The sequence below is a fragment of the Leucoraja erinacea genome, chromosome 30 (genome assembly GCF_028641065.1).
Source record: "Leucoraja erinacea ecotype New England chromosome 30, Leri_hhj_1, whole genome shotgun sequence".
NCBI classification, from domain to species: domain Eukaryota; kingdom Metazoa; phylum Chordata; class Chondrichthyes; order Rajiformes; family Rajidae; genus Leucoraja; species Leucoraja erinaceus.
In genome coordinates, this window is record NC_073406.1 from 3,270,810 (window position 1) to 3,287,657 (window position 16,848).

At 49.9% G+C, this 16,848-nt stretch overlaps 1 protein-coding gene across 1 annotated transcript; it reads right to left on the reverse strand.

The window, feature by feature from the left end:
- Window positions 1–9,307: 9,307 nt before the first annotated feature.
- Window positions 9,308–16,036, reverse strand: tmem82 (transmembrane protein 82). Its single transcript, XM_055659130.1, has 6 exons — window positions 15,823–16,036; window positions 15,179–15,251; window positions 13,695–13,866; window positions 12,308–12,716; window positions 11,357–11,544; window positions 9,308–10,739 (listed from the first exon to the last, which is right to left on the reverse strand). The coding sequence occupies exons 1-6, from the start codon at window positions 15,902–15,904 to the stop codon at window positions 10,641–10,643; spliced, it is 1,023 nt and encodes a 340-aa protein (XP_055515105.1). The 5' UTR covers window positions 15,905–16,036; the 3' UTR covers window positions 9,308–10,640.
- Window positions 16,037–16,848: the final 812 nt, after the last annotated feature.

A 16,848-nucleotide genomic window follows, 5' to 3' on the forward strand; every position in this document is an offset into this window, starting at 1 on the left:
CTCAGCGGGTATGGCAGCATCTATGGAGTGAAGGTCGACACAAAATGTTGGAGAAACTCAGCGGGTGAGGCAGCATCTGTGGGGCGAAGGAATAGATGGACGTTTCGAAGGAAATGTTTCGAAGGCTATGAGCGAAGGAAATAGGCAACGTTTCGGGACGAAACCCGAAAGGGTTTCGGCCCGAAACGTTGCCTATTTCCTTCGCTCCATAGATGTTGCCGCACCCGCTGAGTTTCTCCAGCACTTTTGTCTATCTTGAATGAGCTTATCAGAGAGTCCAAACTCCTAAGAGGCAGGGCAATAAACTGCAAGATAAAATACTTGGAAAAAATTATTTTATCTTTCTTTACCATGAATCATTTTCCCAATTAAATTGCACAATCGTGGTTGATTGGGAGATACAGCATGGAAACAGGCCCTTTGTCTGAGCAAGTCAATGGCCACACTAGTTTAGTTTATTGCCACGTGCACCGAGGTACAGTCAAAAGTCAAAGTCAATTTTATTCGTCACATGCACCCGAAGGTGCAGTGATATGAATTTGCCAGCAGCGGTACACTTAAAAAGAACACGCAATACACAATAAGATTTAACACAAAAATCCACCACGACATTCTTCACTGTGGTGGAAGGCAACAAAGTTCAGTCAGTCCTCCTCCTTTGTTCGCCCGTGGTTGACTGTAGTCGCCGCCACGTACGGCCCGATGTACAGGCCCTCTAGTCGGGATGATCAAAACTCCGACGTCGGGGCAGTCAAACACACTCACACACAAACAAACACACCGTCAAAAGCTTCTTGCTGCGTGCTATCCAGTCAGCGAAAAGACAATACATGATTACAATCAAGATGTCCACAGTGGACAGATACAGGATAAAGGGAATAACGTTTAGTGCAACATAAAAGATAGTCTGCAGGTCTCCAATGATGTACATTTTTGGTTTCTTGGTCCTCCAAAATATTCCAAATGGAATTTAAACTTGAGGTGGACTGCTCTATTTCTGTGTTACTCCATTTTCTCCTCCACCCTACGCACTAGGGTGCAATTTACAGAGGCCAATTAACCTACAAACCCACACGTCTGTGGCCAACTAGAGGAAACCAGAGCACCCGGAGGGAACCCACGCGGTCACAGGGAGAACGTGCAAACTCCACACCGACAGCACCTAAGGTCAGGATCGAACCTGGGTCTCCGGCGCTGTGAGGCAGCAGCCCTGTAAGCTGCGCCACTGTGCCGCAGCGGTAGAATGAAACATTCTATTAGTTGTTGGCGTTAAAACAGCGTGCTGACACACTGTTACACTGTGTGTGAAAGTCGCTCAAGGAATGAGAAGTTCAACCAAGAGGTTCCCGAGCAGCTTTGCTTGACATCCCTTTGTGACATCGCAGCATTTCCTGCCTGTGCATCGCAACTTCTTGCACTGGTCTGTCTGCAACAAAGATTATGCTCCTCTATAATCTTTGATCTGCAGTGTGGATCATAGATACGATCTCTGCAGACAGCTCTTAAAGGGACCGGATGTGAAATAAGCATCACGCCCAGCTGCAGGGAGGGGTTGCTACAGAATAGTTGCGGCTACACTGATGGGAGAAGAGTTGGAGACAATGTACCACAGAGACGTGGGTGATGTGAAGGAGCCGTGTGCTTTGTACAAGTGGCCCACAGGGCTAAACTTCACTTTAGTTTAGTTTATTGTCACGTGTACTGAGGTACAGTGAAAAGCTTTAAGGACATGCATCCTGCAAAGACAGGTGGGCGCTGAAACATTCAAGAACCGTATGGACAGGTACATGGATAGGACAGGTATAGAGGGACATGAGCCAATGCATGAAGGTAGGACTAGTGTAGATGGGACATGTTTTGCCGTTGTGGGGAAGTTGGGCCAAAGGGCCGGTTTCCACGCTGTGAGGCTCTCTGACACTGTGCAAGTACCTGCATGGCCATTGTCGTAAGCTAAAGAGGAACAGACAAGTGTCAATGCACAGTCTTTTACCCAGAGTTGGGGGAATCCAGAACCAGACGACACATGTTTGAGGTGAGGGGTGGAAAGATTAATTAGTGACCCGAGGGGCAACGTTTTTACACACAGGGTAGTGGGGGTGTGGAACGAGCTGCCGGAGGAGGTAGTTGAGGCAGGTATGATCACGTTCAAAAAGCGTATGGACAGGTATATGGATAGGATAGGTTTAGAGGGATATGGGCCAAATACAGGCAGGTGGGACTAGTGTAGATGGGGCATGTTGGTCAGTGTGGGCAGGTGGGACTAGTGTAGATGGGACATATTGGTCGGTGTGGGCAGGTGGGACTAGTGTAGATGGGACATATTGGTCGGTGTGGGCAGGTGGGACTAGTGTAGATGGGACATGCTGGTCGGGTGGGCAGGTGGGACTAGTGTAGATGGGACATGTTGGTCGGGTGGGCAGGTGGGACTAGTGTAGATGGGACATATTGGTCGATGTGGGCAGGTGGGACTAGTGTAGATGGGGCATATTGGTCGGTGTGGGCAGGTGGGACTAGTGTAGATGGGGCATGTTGGTCGGTGTGGGCAGGTGGGACTAGTGTAGATGGGGCATATTGGTCGGTGTGGGCAGGTGGGACTTGTGTAGATGGGGCATGTTGGTCAGTCTCGCCCCGAAACGTCACCTATTCCTTCGAAGAAGGGTCTCGACCCGAAACGTCACCTCTTCCTTCACTCCATAGATGCTGCCTCACCCGCTGAGTTTCTCCAGCATTTTTTGTCTACCTTCAATTTTTCCAGCATCTGCAGTTCCTTCTTAAACAAGACACAAATTAGATCACTTTTGATGTTACAGGAATCCACAGATCTGAGAACAGACCAAGAATGCAATTTGAGCATTGGCCCTTTGTGAATAGCACAATTTCTGGGAAATGGCAAAAAAAAACCCCACTCTGTTTTGTGTGTGATTAATAACTGAGAGACAAGGAAGATTGAAAACCTCACTGCAGACACATTCTTCTCGTTGACATCCTTTGTCAAAGATATTTTTGGCTCCGGGGAGTGTTGACCAGCCTCTTATCTCACAGAAATTAATTTCCTGGCAGCCACCAAAATGCCCAGAATTGTGCACAAAATAACTACTCCACAACAAGCTGATGTTTGTTGAAACATTTCTAGCTCTCCGCGTCCCGTTAGGTACTGCTCCGAGTATTCCAAAGAAAACAACCCCAGTAGAATCACTTACAGCAGAAGGTATGTAGAATTCAAGGAGATATCTCCTTACTGCCTTCACAAGGGCATGGATTAGGAATGGGTGATAAACGCTGTCCTTGCTAGCAACGCCTTGATCCCAAAGCCCTTGAATTCTCCAATGGCCCCATATTGGTGGGACCTGTTATAATACAAGACAAGGTAGACAAAAGAGCCCAAAACGTTGCCTATTTCCTTCGCTCCATAGATGCTGCTGCACCTGCTGAGTTTCTCCAGCACTTTTGTCTACCTTCGATTTTCCATCATCTGCAGTTCCTTCTTAAACAAATAATAAGATACAATACTATACGATAGAACTTTATTTATCCCAGGAGGGAAATTGTTCTGCCAACATTCGAGAAACACAACAAGACACATGAAACATGAAATGAAGGTGACAAGTGGTAAGTCCAGGATTGGGGAGGTGCAAATATTGGGGGTGGGTCCAGTGTACCCCACGACAGAAGGGGGAGGAGTTATACAGTTCAGATAGGGGAGTAGTTTGAACAGTTCTCAATGCTGACTTGCTGACATTGGTCAGATACTGTCTAAGATAGATAGATAGATAGATAGATAGAGGAACACCTGGCAAACTAGCCTCCCTTCCATTGACAGACAAAAAGCTGGAGTAACTCAGCGGGTCAGGCAGCATCTCTGGAGAAAAGGAATAGGTGACGTTTCAGGTCGAGACCCTTCTACAGACTCCCTCCCATTGACTCCATCCACACTTCACGCTGCCGCGGTAAGGCCAGCGTCATAATCATGGACAAGTCTCGCCCCGGTCACTCCCGCTCCCATCAGGCAAGAGGTACGGAAGTGTGAAAACGCACACCTCCAACTGACAGTATACACCCACACTGAGCACCTACATTAGTCTCACCTGCCTGCGTTTGGCCCAGATCCCTCTAAACCTGTCCCATCCAGGTAACGGCCTGAATGTTTCTTAAACATGCAGGGACAGTTTCTTCCCAACTGGTATCAGGCAATTAAAGCATCTATCACTAACTAGAGAGCAGTCAATAGACAATAGACAATAGGTGCAGGAGCAGGCCATTCGGCCCATTGAGTCAGCACCGCCATTCAAAGTGATCATGGCTGTTCATCCCCAATCCGTACCCCGTTCCTGCCTTCTCCCCATATCCCCTGACTCCGCTATCTTTAAGAGCTCTTTCTCTTGAAAGTATCCAGAGAACCTGCCTCCACCGCCCTCTGAGGCAGAGAATTCCACAGACTCACCACTCTCTGTGTGAAAAAGTGTTTCCTCATCTCCGTTCTAAATGGCTTACTCCTTATTCTTAGAGGAGTAGAGAGAGGTCCTGACCTACCATCTACCTCATCGGAGACCCTCGGACTATCGTTAATCAGGTTTCACCTTGCACTAAACATTCTTTCCCTTATCCTGCATCTGTACACTGTGGATTGTAATCATGCAAAGTCTATTCGCTAACTGGATAGCAGGCAACAAAAAAGCTTTTCACTGTACCTTGGTACACGTGACAATAAACTAGACTGGACATCCTCAGGCCACCACTGGTGTTCTTCATATATGCACAAACGTGGCAGCTGGGGCCTATTTTGATAACACAGCAAAGTAAAAGCAAAAAAGAAAATTGGAACTTGGTCTGACACGCACAGACAGAACAACCGAGGAGAGATTTCACAACATAATCAGGGACAACTAATTCCACTTGCACCATCTTAATTATTCCCAGGAGCTTCCTAAAAAGCATCTAATTGCCCCATGTAACTATTTTCTCCTGCTCCGATCTCTCTGGAGTCTAATCCAGGTGTCAGCCCTGCTCAGTCACTTCTGACTCACATCTCCTGGCTCATAAACAATCGAAACTGAGACTTCCCTGTGGTGCTGGAGGAAGGTTACAATTTTTGGAGGTGCCATCTTTCAGATAGGCCATTAGACTAATGCTCTATCTACCTGCTGAGGTCGGTCGGTAAACTTGTGTGGCGCTATTTAAAAAAAGGATGTGCGGGCTGCCGTGTTCGATATAAATACCTCAACCACGACTGATAATAGTCAATTAGATCATTGCCCATCATCAGAGCAATAGACAAAAATGCTGGAGAAGCTCAGCGGGTGAGGCAGCAACTATGGAGCGAAGGAATAGGTGACGTCTCAGGTCCAGACCCTCCTTGGAAGGAATAGGTGACGTTTCGGGTCGAGACCCAAAGGGTCTCGACCCGAAACGTCACCTATTCCTTCGCTCCATAAATGCTGCCTCCCCCACTGAGTTGGAACCAGCAGAGACATGGTTCCATCCTGACTACAGGTGCTGTCTGTACTGAGTTTGTACGATTTCTCCATGTGACCAAGTCAAGTCAAGTCAAGTTTATTCGTCACATACACATACAGTATGTGCAGTGAAATGAAAAGTGGCAATGCTCACGGACTTTGTGCAAAAAGACAAACAAACAAACAACCAAACCACATGTGTTTCCTCCCACACTCCAAAGTAGGCTAATTTGCTTTGGTATAAATTATAAATTGCCCCTAGTGTGTAGGGTAGTGTTAGTGTGCAGGGTGATCGCTGGACGGCGCGGACTCGGTGGGCTTCAGACTGTACTTTACTACGAAGATAAGACACAAAATTCTGGAGTAACTCAGCGGGTCAGGCAGCATCTCTGGAGGACATGGAGAGGTGACGGTTTGGGTCTGGGCCCTTCTTCAAACTGTATGTTTGTGTGTTCTGTTACTGGTTTGCAGTTGTGTTGTGCATCAGACTTCGTACCAGACTACCAACACTTCTGCCACAGTCTGAAGAAGGGTTTCGGCCCAAAACGTGGCGTATTTCCTTCGCTCCATAGACGCTGCTGCACCCGCTGAGTTTCTCCAGCTATTTTGTCTAATTTCTGCCACAGAGGATGTGGAGGCCGTCAATGGGTATTTTTAAGACAGATTCTTGTCTTAAAAGCAGCAGCTGCGGAGGGTTGAGGTCCCGACCACAGGGGAAAATGGAGGAGGACTGGCCATATTGTGTGCCTTCCACCACAGTGATGAATGCTGTGGTGGATGTTTATGTTAAATTTTTATTGTGTTTTTGTGTGTGATCTTTATCATTGTATCGCTGCTGACAAATCCATTTCACTTGCACTTTTTGTGCAATGTGACAAATAAACCGTATTGTATTGTATTGATTAGTATGGGTGTCAGGGATTTTGGGGAGTAGGCAGGAGAATATGGAATGATAGATCAGCCATGATAGAATGGCGGACTAGACTTGATGGGCCGAGTGGCCTAATTCTGCTCCTATCACTTATGAACTTCTCTTCTCGTGTTCCTCTTCAGTTCTCATCGTGTTGATTTCTTTCTCTCTTTTTCCCAGTCTGGTTTGGTGGAGCCAGAACACTCAGCGGTACAAGCGAGTTGTGGAGTGCTGCTGATGCTCGCCTCCATCTCCCTGACTTACTACATGTATAGGAGGCTGCGCTGATGTAACTGGCTGTAGACTGACCGCACACGCGCACACACACACGTACGCGTACGCGCACGCACGCACACACACACGTACGCGCAAACACGCACACACACAAGTACGCGCACGCACACACACACACACACACGTACACGCGCAAACACGCACACACACGTTCACCTTATGGGCCTGTCCCACTTAGGTGATTTTTTTTTAGGCGACTACAGGCGACTAGTTTGTCGCCACATGTTCGCCGTGAGTCGTCTTCTCAGTCGCGCAGGAAGTCGTAGCATCTTTCTGGTTGCCGCTAAATTTTCAACATGTTGAAAAAAAAAATCTGCGACAGTGGGCTTGACGTCAACGAGCGTAGCTCGACTTCTCCTGACGTAGTTGCTGACGTAGGTTGTCGGTACACAAAATTGCTGGAAAAACTCAGTGGGTGCAGCAGCATCTATGGAGCGAAGGAAATAGGCGACGTTTCGGGCCGAAACCCTTCTTCAGACTGATGGGGGGGTGGGAGGGGAGAAGGAAGGAAAAGGGGAGGAGGAGGAGCCCGAGGGGGGGGGGATGGGAGGAGACAGATCGAATGTTAAGGAAGGGGAGGAGACAGCAAGGGCTAGCAAAATTGGGAGAATTCAACGTTAATGCCATCAGGATGCAAGCTGCCCAGGCGGAATATGAGGTGCTGTTCCTCCAATTTCCGGTGTTGCTCACTCTGGCAATGGAGGACACCCAGGACAGAGAGGTCGGATTGGGAATGGGAGGGGGAGTTGAAGTGCTGAGCCACCGGGAGTTCAGGTAGGTTATTGCGGACTGAGCGGAGGTGTTCGGCGAAACGATCGCCCAACCTCCGCTTAGTCTCCGCGATGTAAATCAGCTGACATCTAGAGCAGCGGATGCAGTAGATGAGGTTGGAGGAGATACAGGTGAACCTTTGTCGCACCTGGAACGACTGGACACCCAGGATGACGTCGGTTGCCGCCGGTTTTTCGGCACCTGCTACGACTGACAGTTGTCGGCATTTGCCGAAGTGGGACCAGCCCATTAAACCCAGACACTGCTCTCGGTTCCAGGGGCCGGCACATCCTTGTACATGTAGATGAACTGTTCCTGTCCTGGGCCAGCTCTCTCTCTCTCTCTCTCTCTGCATGGTGCACCACCACTTAACGGCCCACAATGAACTCATAATTAAATCGTATAAATGATTAAATTATGCGCTTTGTCCTGAGGGAACCTTTGTGTCGATTGATAATTAAGTTGCCCTCTACACCCACATGTTCAAGTTACTAAACTGAAATAGAACTCACGGTTAATTATCTGAGCCATTTAATTGGGATTTTTTTTTTTAGTATGGGTGGCACGGTGGCGCAGCGGTAGAGTTGCTGCCTCACAGAGACAGAGACTCGGTTTCGATCCTGACTACGGGCGCTGTCTCTACGGAGTTTGTTCGTTTCCTCCCTGTGACCTGCGTGGGTTTTCTTCAGGTGCTCCGGTTTCCTCCCACACTCCAAAGGCTTTGGTAAAATTGTAAATTGTCCCTAGTGTGTAGGATAGTGCCAGTGTACGGGGTGATCACTGGTCGGTGCGGACTCGATGGGCCGAAGGGCCAGTTTCCACGCTGTTTCTCTAAAGTCTAAAGAGTGAATTCCCTATTTGGTCTCATTACAACATGGATAAACAGCACTCTCTACACGACCCAGAATCTAACATTGAAACTAAGGGCATTGTCAGCATCTACCAACGCAGGCAGGTGGGACAAGTGTAGATGGGGCATGTTGGTTGGCGTGGGCAAGTTGGGCAAGTTGGGCCGAAGGGCCTGATTCCATGCTGTATGACTCTATGGCAGACTAGGGATTCACCAATCAAAGATATTTTTTTTAAGGTGGACTCAAAATGCTGCAGTAACTCAGCGGGACAGGCAGCATCTCTAGAGAGAAGGAATGGCCACAGTTTAAGAATAAGGAGTAAGCCATATGCAACGGAGATGAGGAAACACTTTTTCACACAGAGATGCGAGTCTGTGGAGTTCTCTGCCTCAGAGAGTGGTGGAGGCAGGTTCTCTGGATACTTTCAAGAGAGAGCTAGATAGTGCTCTTAAAGATAGCGGAGTCAGGGGATATGGGGAGAAGGCAGGAACGGGGTACTGATTGGGGATGATAAGACATGATCACACTGAATGGCGGTGCTGGCTCGAAGGGCGGAATGGCCTATTCCTGCACCTATTGTCTATTTCAGGTCTAAGACCCTTCTGCAGTCACAGAGTCGTCTCTCAGCATGGAAACGGGGCCCTACAGCCCAACTTGCCCACGCCAACCAAGGTGACATTCTGGGCTACTCCCATTCACCTGTATTTGGCCCAGAGTCCTCTAAACCATTCCTATCCATATTTATGTCCAAATGTCTTTTGAATTGCATTTAACAGATGTCCATTGGGTTTGGAAATGCAGCTTGTTCTTTGCTATCCTGTGCTCTGTAGCAAGACTAGCCGGACAAGAAGAACTGTACGTCACTGATAACTAAACGTCCCTTTTACACCTGGCAGCAAATTCTTTCCTTCTCTGGTAATGTTTGCCCCTTGTAGATGAGAGAAGGGGGAGGGGGAAGCAAAGAGCTCCTTTAGAATCTTTGGGGGGGGGGGGGGGGGGGGGAAGTACATTTAAATTGACACAGACAGAGGAGTTAAATTAGACAAGCTCAGCCCTGCCATCTGGTGGACACAGACATCATTGTCCCGAAACGTTGCCTATTTCCTTCGCTCCATAGATGCTGCCGCACCCACTGAGTTTCTCCAGCATTTTTGTCTACCTTCGATTTTCCAGCATCTGCAGTTCCTTACTTCTTAAACATCATGGAACAGGTCAGATAGACATGAAATGCTGGAGTAACACAGCAGGTCAGGCAGCATCACTGGCCTGCAACATCACCTATTCCTTCTCTCCAGAGATGCTGCCTGACCCGCTGAGTTACCCCAGCATTGCCTGTCTGTCTTTGGTGTAAACTAGCATCTGCAAATTCCTTTGGAAAGACAATACGTGATTACAATCGAGCCGTCCACAGTGTACAGATACAGGATTAAGGGAATGACGTTTAGTGCAAGGTAAAGATGGTAATAGCAAATAGTAAAAGGCAAAGTTGAAAAGTCCGATTAAAGATACTTCAAAGGTTTCCAATGAGATGGATGGGAGGTCAGGACCTCTCTCCAATTGGTGAGAACATCACTCCCTTATGCAACAACGGTGCTTCAGAGAAACCTCACCAAACACAAGGGAAATAAATGCCAAGCGACACTGCCAGACATTAGAGCAAATACCAGTGGTTTGATGAAAGAGGTTGTTTTTATTTAACAGCAAGGGTGAATTAGGATTAAGTTCAGGGATTGCAGAGGTTCACTCAAGGAGGAGTCCAGAGGGTGATGGTCTGGAGCAGATTACAGAAAACAGGGAGGGCCGACACCTTGAAGAGATTTGGAGAAAAGCATCAGGAAATCCTCGAGCCGGCAAACACAGTATTGATGAGCTGATAGGACAGGCTGAAGATTGATTGATACATTAATACCACACGTGACATGTTCCTGTGAGAGTCTTTGTTCAGCGACTGTACACGAGGTATGTAAAGAGTCGCTACGTAAAGGGCACAAACAAAGTTACAAAGTGTTCATTATAGCCCCCCAATGGTCCCTCTTTGTCTCGGTGCCCCCTCCCCCCATGCCGGATCCCTCTCTGTTCGGAGGGAGTTTGCACGTTTCCTCCCCGTGACCTGCGTGGGTTTTCTCCGGGTGCTCTGGTCTCCTCCCACACTCCAAAGACGTGCAGGTTTGTAGGTGAATTAGCATTGTATGAATGTAACACCCCGATGGTGTTAATGTCGGAGGGGATCGCTGGTCAGCACGGGCACAGTGGGCCGAAGGGCCCTTTTCCGCGCTGTATCTCCAAAACTCAAAACCAGTAAATGCGCCAGATGGTTTCCATGCAAGATTCCGATGCTTTTCCACGTGAGCTGCCGTCCTTTCATTGATCTGAAGTCGGAATGTCCGGCCCTTTGTACCTCCTCGATGCATCCGCACGGGACCCTCTAATCCCCTCAACATAGCGGCTGCTGATAGAATCCTGCAAAAAGGCACGAACGCAGAGATGAGATGCAGATTTACAACGATGCGCTGTTCACTCCGCAGCCGAAGACGCCGACTCACACCGGAGTTCAAAATCTCACTGTAGAAACAAGATGCCGGAGTAACTCAGCGGGACAGGCAGCATCTCCGGAGAGAAGGAACGAGTGGTGTTTGGGGTCGAGACCAGAGTCAGGAGAAAGGGAAACGAGAGAAATAGATAGAGAACAAATGAATGAAAGACAGTCAGCACAAAAACAGTATTGTGTGTCTACCTTTAGAGAAGTCGATGTTCATACCGCTGGGGTGTGAGCTGTCCGAGCGAGCTGTCCTCCAGTTTGTGCTGGGCCTCACTCTGACAGTGGAGGAGGCCCAGGACGGAGAGGTCAAGCGGAGGTCATTCATGTATGTACTTAATCTATGAACCACTGTTGTGTAATGTTAGTACCTCCACCAATGTAAAGCACTTTGGCCAACAAGAGCTGTTTTTTAAATGTGTTGTATAAATAAAAGTGACTTGACTTGAGGCATGTGTGGCCTTACTGTGACAGTGGGACCCCCCCCCCCCCCCGGCAGGAATGCACCCACCTCACCCACAGGTAACCCACTCGCACCCACCTGCTGCCTGCACACCTCCAGCATCGGTCCCGCCTGGACCAGGCACCAGGTTTCCCCGAGCAGGGACAGCAGCACGTGGACCACGTCCGCCCATCTCCCCACCGTCAGGGTGAGGATCAGCAGCCCACCCATCCTCACCACCACCGTCTGATAGGCCGACTGCTCGCTCGGATTCTGCCGCTGCTCCTCTGCAACATAAACACAAGGCCGTCACGCACGCAGTCATCGCGTACCGGCGATCGGTAGAGACACGTAACCATGGAGCTCAGGCACAGCGCAGAGCGCTGGCGGGTCAGAATAAGGTCTTTGGCCTTTATAACAAGAGGAGTTGAGTATAGGAGCAAAAAGGTCCTTCTGCAGTTGTACAGGGCCCTAGTGAGACCACACCTGGAATATTGTGTGCAGTTTTGGTCCCATAATTTGAGGAAGGACATTCTTGCTATTGAGGGAATGCAGCGTAGGTTTACAAGGTTAATTCCCGGGATGGCGGGACTGTCGTATGCTGAGAGAATGGAGCGGCTGGGCTTGTACACTCTGGAGTTTAGAAGGATGAGAGGGAATCTTATTGAAACATATACGATTGTTAAGGGTTTGGACACGCTGGAGGCAGGAAACATGTTCCCGATGTTGGGGGAGACCAGAACCAGGGGCCACACACACAGTTTAAGAATAAGGAGTAAGCCATTTAGAACGGAGACAAGGAAACACTTTTTCTCACAGAGAGTGGTGAGTCTGGAATTCTCTGCCTCAGTGGGCGGTGGAGGCAGGTTCTCTAGATGTTTTCAAGAGAGAGCTAGATAGGGCTCTTAAAAATAGCAGAGTCAGGGGATATGGGGAGAAGGCAGGAACGGGGTACTGATTGTGGATGATCAGCCATGATCACATTGAATGGCGGTGCTGGCTCGAAGGGCCGAATGGCCTACTCCTGCACCTATTGTCCATTGTCCTCACCTTGCATGTAGATGACCAGCAGGGTGTAGCAGATGGTCAGTGGTGTCCAGAAGCGGACCGCCTCCGAGGTGCTGATGAAGTCCTTGTTGATGAGGAAGATGGCGGCTAGATCAGCCACGATGAACACGAGCTTCAGGGCGTTGCTCAGCAGGGTGGGGATGTTGCGCCAGGTAGTGAGGAGGAGGATGCAGAGACCACAGTAGCGCTCACTGCTGTGCAGCTCGTACATCAGGCCGACGTGGGTGGCGAGTCTCCGCACGTAGGCGGCGATGGTACCAGCCAGCGCTGCGCTGAGCGCCAGGCTCACCGTGGAGTGCGGTGCTCCCTCCATCAGGAAGCTCAGGCTGGCCACCATGCCACATCCCAGAGAGAACTGGCCCTGCAGGAATATCTGCTTGTCTGACCTGCGCTGCAAGACAAAGTCCAGAAGATACACACATACACACGCACGCATAATATGCTGGAGTACGTGCAAGTTTATATGCAAAATAAACGACTTATCCGTTGTTTTGTCCCGTTCATGCGATCCGTCACGCTGTAGGCGTTGAGGGCTTTAGAAGTCGCATTTTATTTTAACCAAATGATTAAATTGTCTCGTGAATAAAAATAAATAAAAAAAATTTTTAAATCGGGAAAGGAAGTCGGATCGATTTTTCTTCAGCAGCTAGCAGCCCGAGGAAGTCCGCCTCGGACGGGCATTTTAATCCCGCCCCCCCCAGGTGGTTGCCGGAGGTTGCAGGTAGTGGAAGCACGTAGGCAGACTGACAAAAACCTCCGGGAACCGCACGGAATCCTTGGGTGGGGCGCAAAGTCTCCAGAGGTTTCCGTTCAGGTTTCCTAAGTGGGACAGGGGCATAAGGCGACTCTTTAGGCGACTGCCAGGGACTAATATTAATGGAATTCACCTACGACACCTGGTGAAAACCTACGACAGCAAAAATTGTCGCAACTGTTGCCGAAAAATTTTCAACGTGTTGAAAAATTTGTGCCAGTCGCCTGTAGTTGCCCCCCCCCCCAAAAAAGAAATTGCCTATGTGGGACAGGCCCATAACTCAGCGCGTCAGGCAGCACCTCTGGAAAACAGCGGGCAGCACGGTGACGCAGCGGTAGAGTTGCTGCCTCACAACGCTGGAGACCCGGGTTCGATCCCGAATACGGGTGCTGTCTGTAGGGAGTCTGCACGTTTTCCCCGTGACCTGCGTGGGTTTTCTCTGGGTAATTTAATGGGGAGAGTAGACTCGATGAGACCGAATGACCCAATTCTGCTCGAGCCACGGTTCAGGAGCGTGCGAAAGACCACGGGACACTTACGTTTAATGATGGAACTGCAGATGCTGGAAAATCGAAGGTAGACGAAAAATGCTGGAGTTTCTCCGCGGACACTTACGTGATTACGGGAAAGCAACGAGGAGATTGTACGAAGCGAGAATTCCAGCACCACGAGGGAGGCCACCCTGGCGCCCAGAGAGGAGAAGAGGGAGGTGAGGATGAAGAGGCGCAGGGAATGCACCGCTCGCCCCGGCAACTGCAACCTTGCAACGCCAACACGGGCTGGATCACTGGAACAGCAAACACATCGAACTAAGTTCACTGGCGCTGGGAGGCAGCAGCTCCACCCGCTGCACCACAGATCATCTCAGATGTGCATCATTCAGAAGAATGATCAAGGGATAGTAGAATTAGACCATTCGGCCAATCAAGTCTGCTCCGCCATTCAATCGTGGCTGATCTATCTCTCCCTCCGATCCCCATTCTCCTGACTTCTCCCCATAACCCCCGACACCCGTACTAATCAAGAATCTATCTATCTCTGCCTTAAATATATCCACTGGCTTGGCCTCCACAGCCTTCTGTGGCAAAGAATTGCACAGATTCACCACCCTCTGACAGCAGGCACCGCCTCTAATAGGCAGTCAGCATCATCAGAGACAATGCATTCCACACCCTCATCTCCTTCCTAAAAGAACGTCCTTTAATTCTGAGGTAGACAAAAATGCTGGAGAAACTCGTGCAGCAGCATCTATGGAGCGAAGGAAATAGGCAACGTTTCGGGCCGAAACCCTTCTTCAGACTGATGTAGGGTGGGGGTGGTGGGAAGAAGAAAGGAAGTGGAGGACCAGAGGGCTGAGGGGGAGCTGAGAAGGAGAGGAGACAATAAGGGCTACTGGAAATTGGGGAAGTCCTTTAATTCTGAGGCTGCGCCCTCTGGTCCTAGACTCTCCCACTAGTGGAAACATCCTCCCCACATCCACTCTATCCAGGCCTTTCACTATTCGGTACGTTCCATAATATCCACTAAGGCCATAGAGGCAGAGGGTCATCCAGCACAGAAACAGGCCCTTCGCCCAACTTGCTCATACTGGCCAACATGCCCCATCTGCACCAGTCCCACCTGCCCACGTTTGACCCATATCCCTCTACACCTCCCCGTTTAGACTTTACTTTAGAGATACAGCACAGAAACAGGTCTTCCAGCCAACTGTGTCTGTGCCGATCTGTGATCACCCCGTATGCGAGTACTATCCTACACACTAGGGACAATTTTAACCACAGCCAAGTAACCTGCAAACCTGACGGTAGACTCAAATAGCTGGAGTAACTCAGCGGGACAGGCAGCGTCTCTGGAGAGAAGGAAAAGGTGACGTTTCTGTTCGAGACCCTTTTTTGCGTCTATCTTCGGCTCAAATATTAGTTATGGAGCAGAGAATGATCGCATTCAAGAAGGAACTGCAGATGCTGGAGAAATGAAGGTAGACAAAATTGGTGTTGAGAGGGAGAGAGATAGATCAGCCGTGATTGAATGGTGGAGTGGACACGATGGGCCGAATGGCCTAATTCTGCTCCTAGAAGTTATGAACCTTTAGTACTTACTTCAAACACTGGATGTGAAGGTGGATTCTCAGCAAGTGATCGAGAATAGAGATGGCACACGCTGCAATCAGCCCTGGGGAAGGGGATGGAGGGGTGGGGGGGGGGCAGTGTTAAACAATATGGCCCCTACACAAAATCCCTCAGATGTGCCAACATCGCCGAACTCTGCCACCCCCCCACTCTAACCCTCTGGGGGGGGGGGGGAACGGACACACACACACACGGACACACACACACACACGGACACACATAGATACATGGACACACACACACGGACACACACACACACACACACACACACATCCAACCCAATCCTCTGGCCCAACTGTTTCCATCCTCAACCCCCCATCCCTCCCTCCCACCTCCCCGACTCTACCCTGCTCCCCCCACCCCCAGACAGGCTCGCCCCCTCTCTCACTTTGTACACCCCCCCCCCCTCCCCATCACCCCCAGCGAGTCTCCCCACCCCAGGATCCAGGCCTCCACCCCATTCTCTCCTCCTCCTTCTCCCTCTCACGCCCCACCCCACTTACTCCCCCCTCTTCTCTAGTCTCCCCTCTCATTCTCTCCCCCTCCCCCTCCCCCTCCTCAGTACACCCCCTACTCAACCCCCCCTCCCCCCCCCCCTTCGGCCCCTCACTCACCCTGCAGGATACTGTCAATGGGACTGGTTCCCGGGACCATCCAGCCCAAGTTGGGCACGAACCGCTGCACAAAGCGCCACATTTTCCCAGCTCCGTCTGTCTGTCCGTCCCTCCCTCCCCGGCTCGGGGGCAAAGTCCGCCCGCCTGTGGCTCGCCTTGGCCCGGCTCCAGCAGCGCCCAGCGGCCGCAGCCCTGGGGCAGACAGCTACAAGGTACAAGCCCACCCACAAAACCACACCCCACACGCCCCCAAACTACAAGCATGTCCCCCTTTAAACACAACCGCAGGCTCTGCCGACTTCGGACCATGACCTCGACAAAAGGCAAAACAATGATTACATCAATGAACACGCACGTTGCAAAAGGCACGGTGCATATTGTGACACCGTACATAGGTGCAAATTCCTTCTCTCCGGAGATACTGCCGGTCCCGCTGAGTTACTCCAGCATTTTGTGTCTTATCTTCGGTGTAAACCAGCATCTGTAGTTCCTTCCTCCATGCATTGGGAGACACGAAGATGACCTACTGCGGATAGGTGCAGAACCAGAGAATTTCATATTTAGGAAGAACTGGATTGAGTTTTGAAGAATTCAAGAATTCAATTCAATTCAACGTTGTTATTGCACAGATACCAGTACAGGTACAACGAAATGCAGTTTAGCGTCTGGTCATAATGCAAGATAGTAGAAATAAAAATAAAAATACTGGTTAACAATGTGTGGACTGTGGATGAATTAAACTGGTACATAGGCAAATAAATGTACACACATGGGAGAGTCTAAAGATAGCTAGCGTCGGGACTGTGAGTTCAGCAGTGTGATAGTGTCGTTGTAGAAGCTGTTCCTCATCCTGCTTGTGCGAGACCTGAGGCTCCTGTACCGTCTCCCTGATGGGAGGAGGGCAAACAGTCCATGGTTAGGGTGAGAGGGGTCCTTGATGATTTTCCAGGCCCGTCTCAGACACCGTTCTCGGTGGAGGGCATCAATGGCAGGGAGCGGGGCACCGATGATGTACTGAGCGATTTT

What these genes read in the sequence shown, in the direction of transcription:
- tmem82 (XM_055659130.1), bottom strand. Translation starts at nt 15,904, where the DNA reads ATGTGGCGCTTTGTGCAGCGGTTCGTGCCCAACTTGGGCTGGATGGTC. An exon ending in CATTGACAGTATCCTGCAGG is followed by an intron (nt 15,252 to 15,822) that starts GTGAGTGAGGGG and finishes CCCCTTCCCCAG; the next exon opens with GGCTGATTGCAGCGTGTGCC. An exon ending in CTTCACATCCAGTGTTTGAA is followed by an intron (nt 13,867 to 15,178) that starts GTAAGTACTAAA and finishes TTGCTGTTCCAG; the next exon opens with TGATCCAGCCCGTGTTGGCG.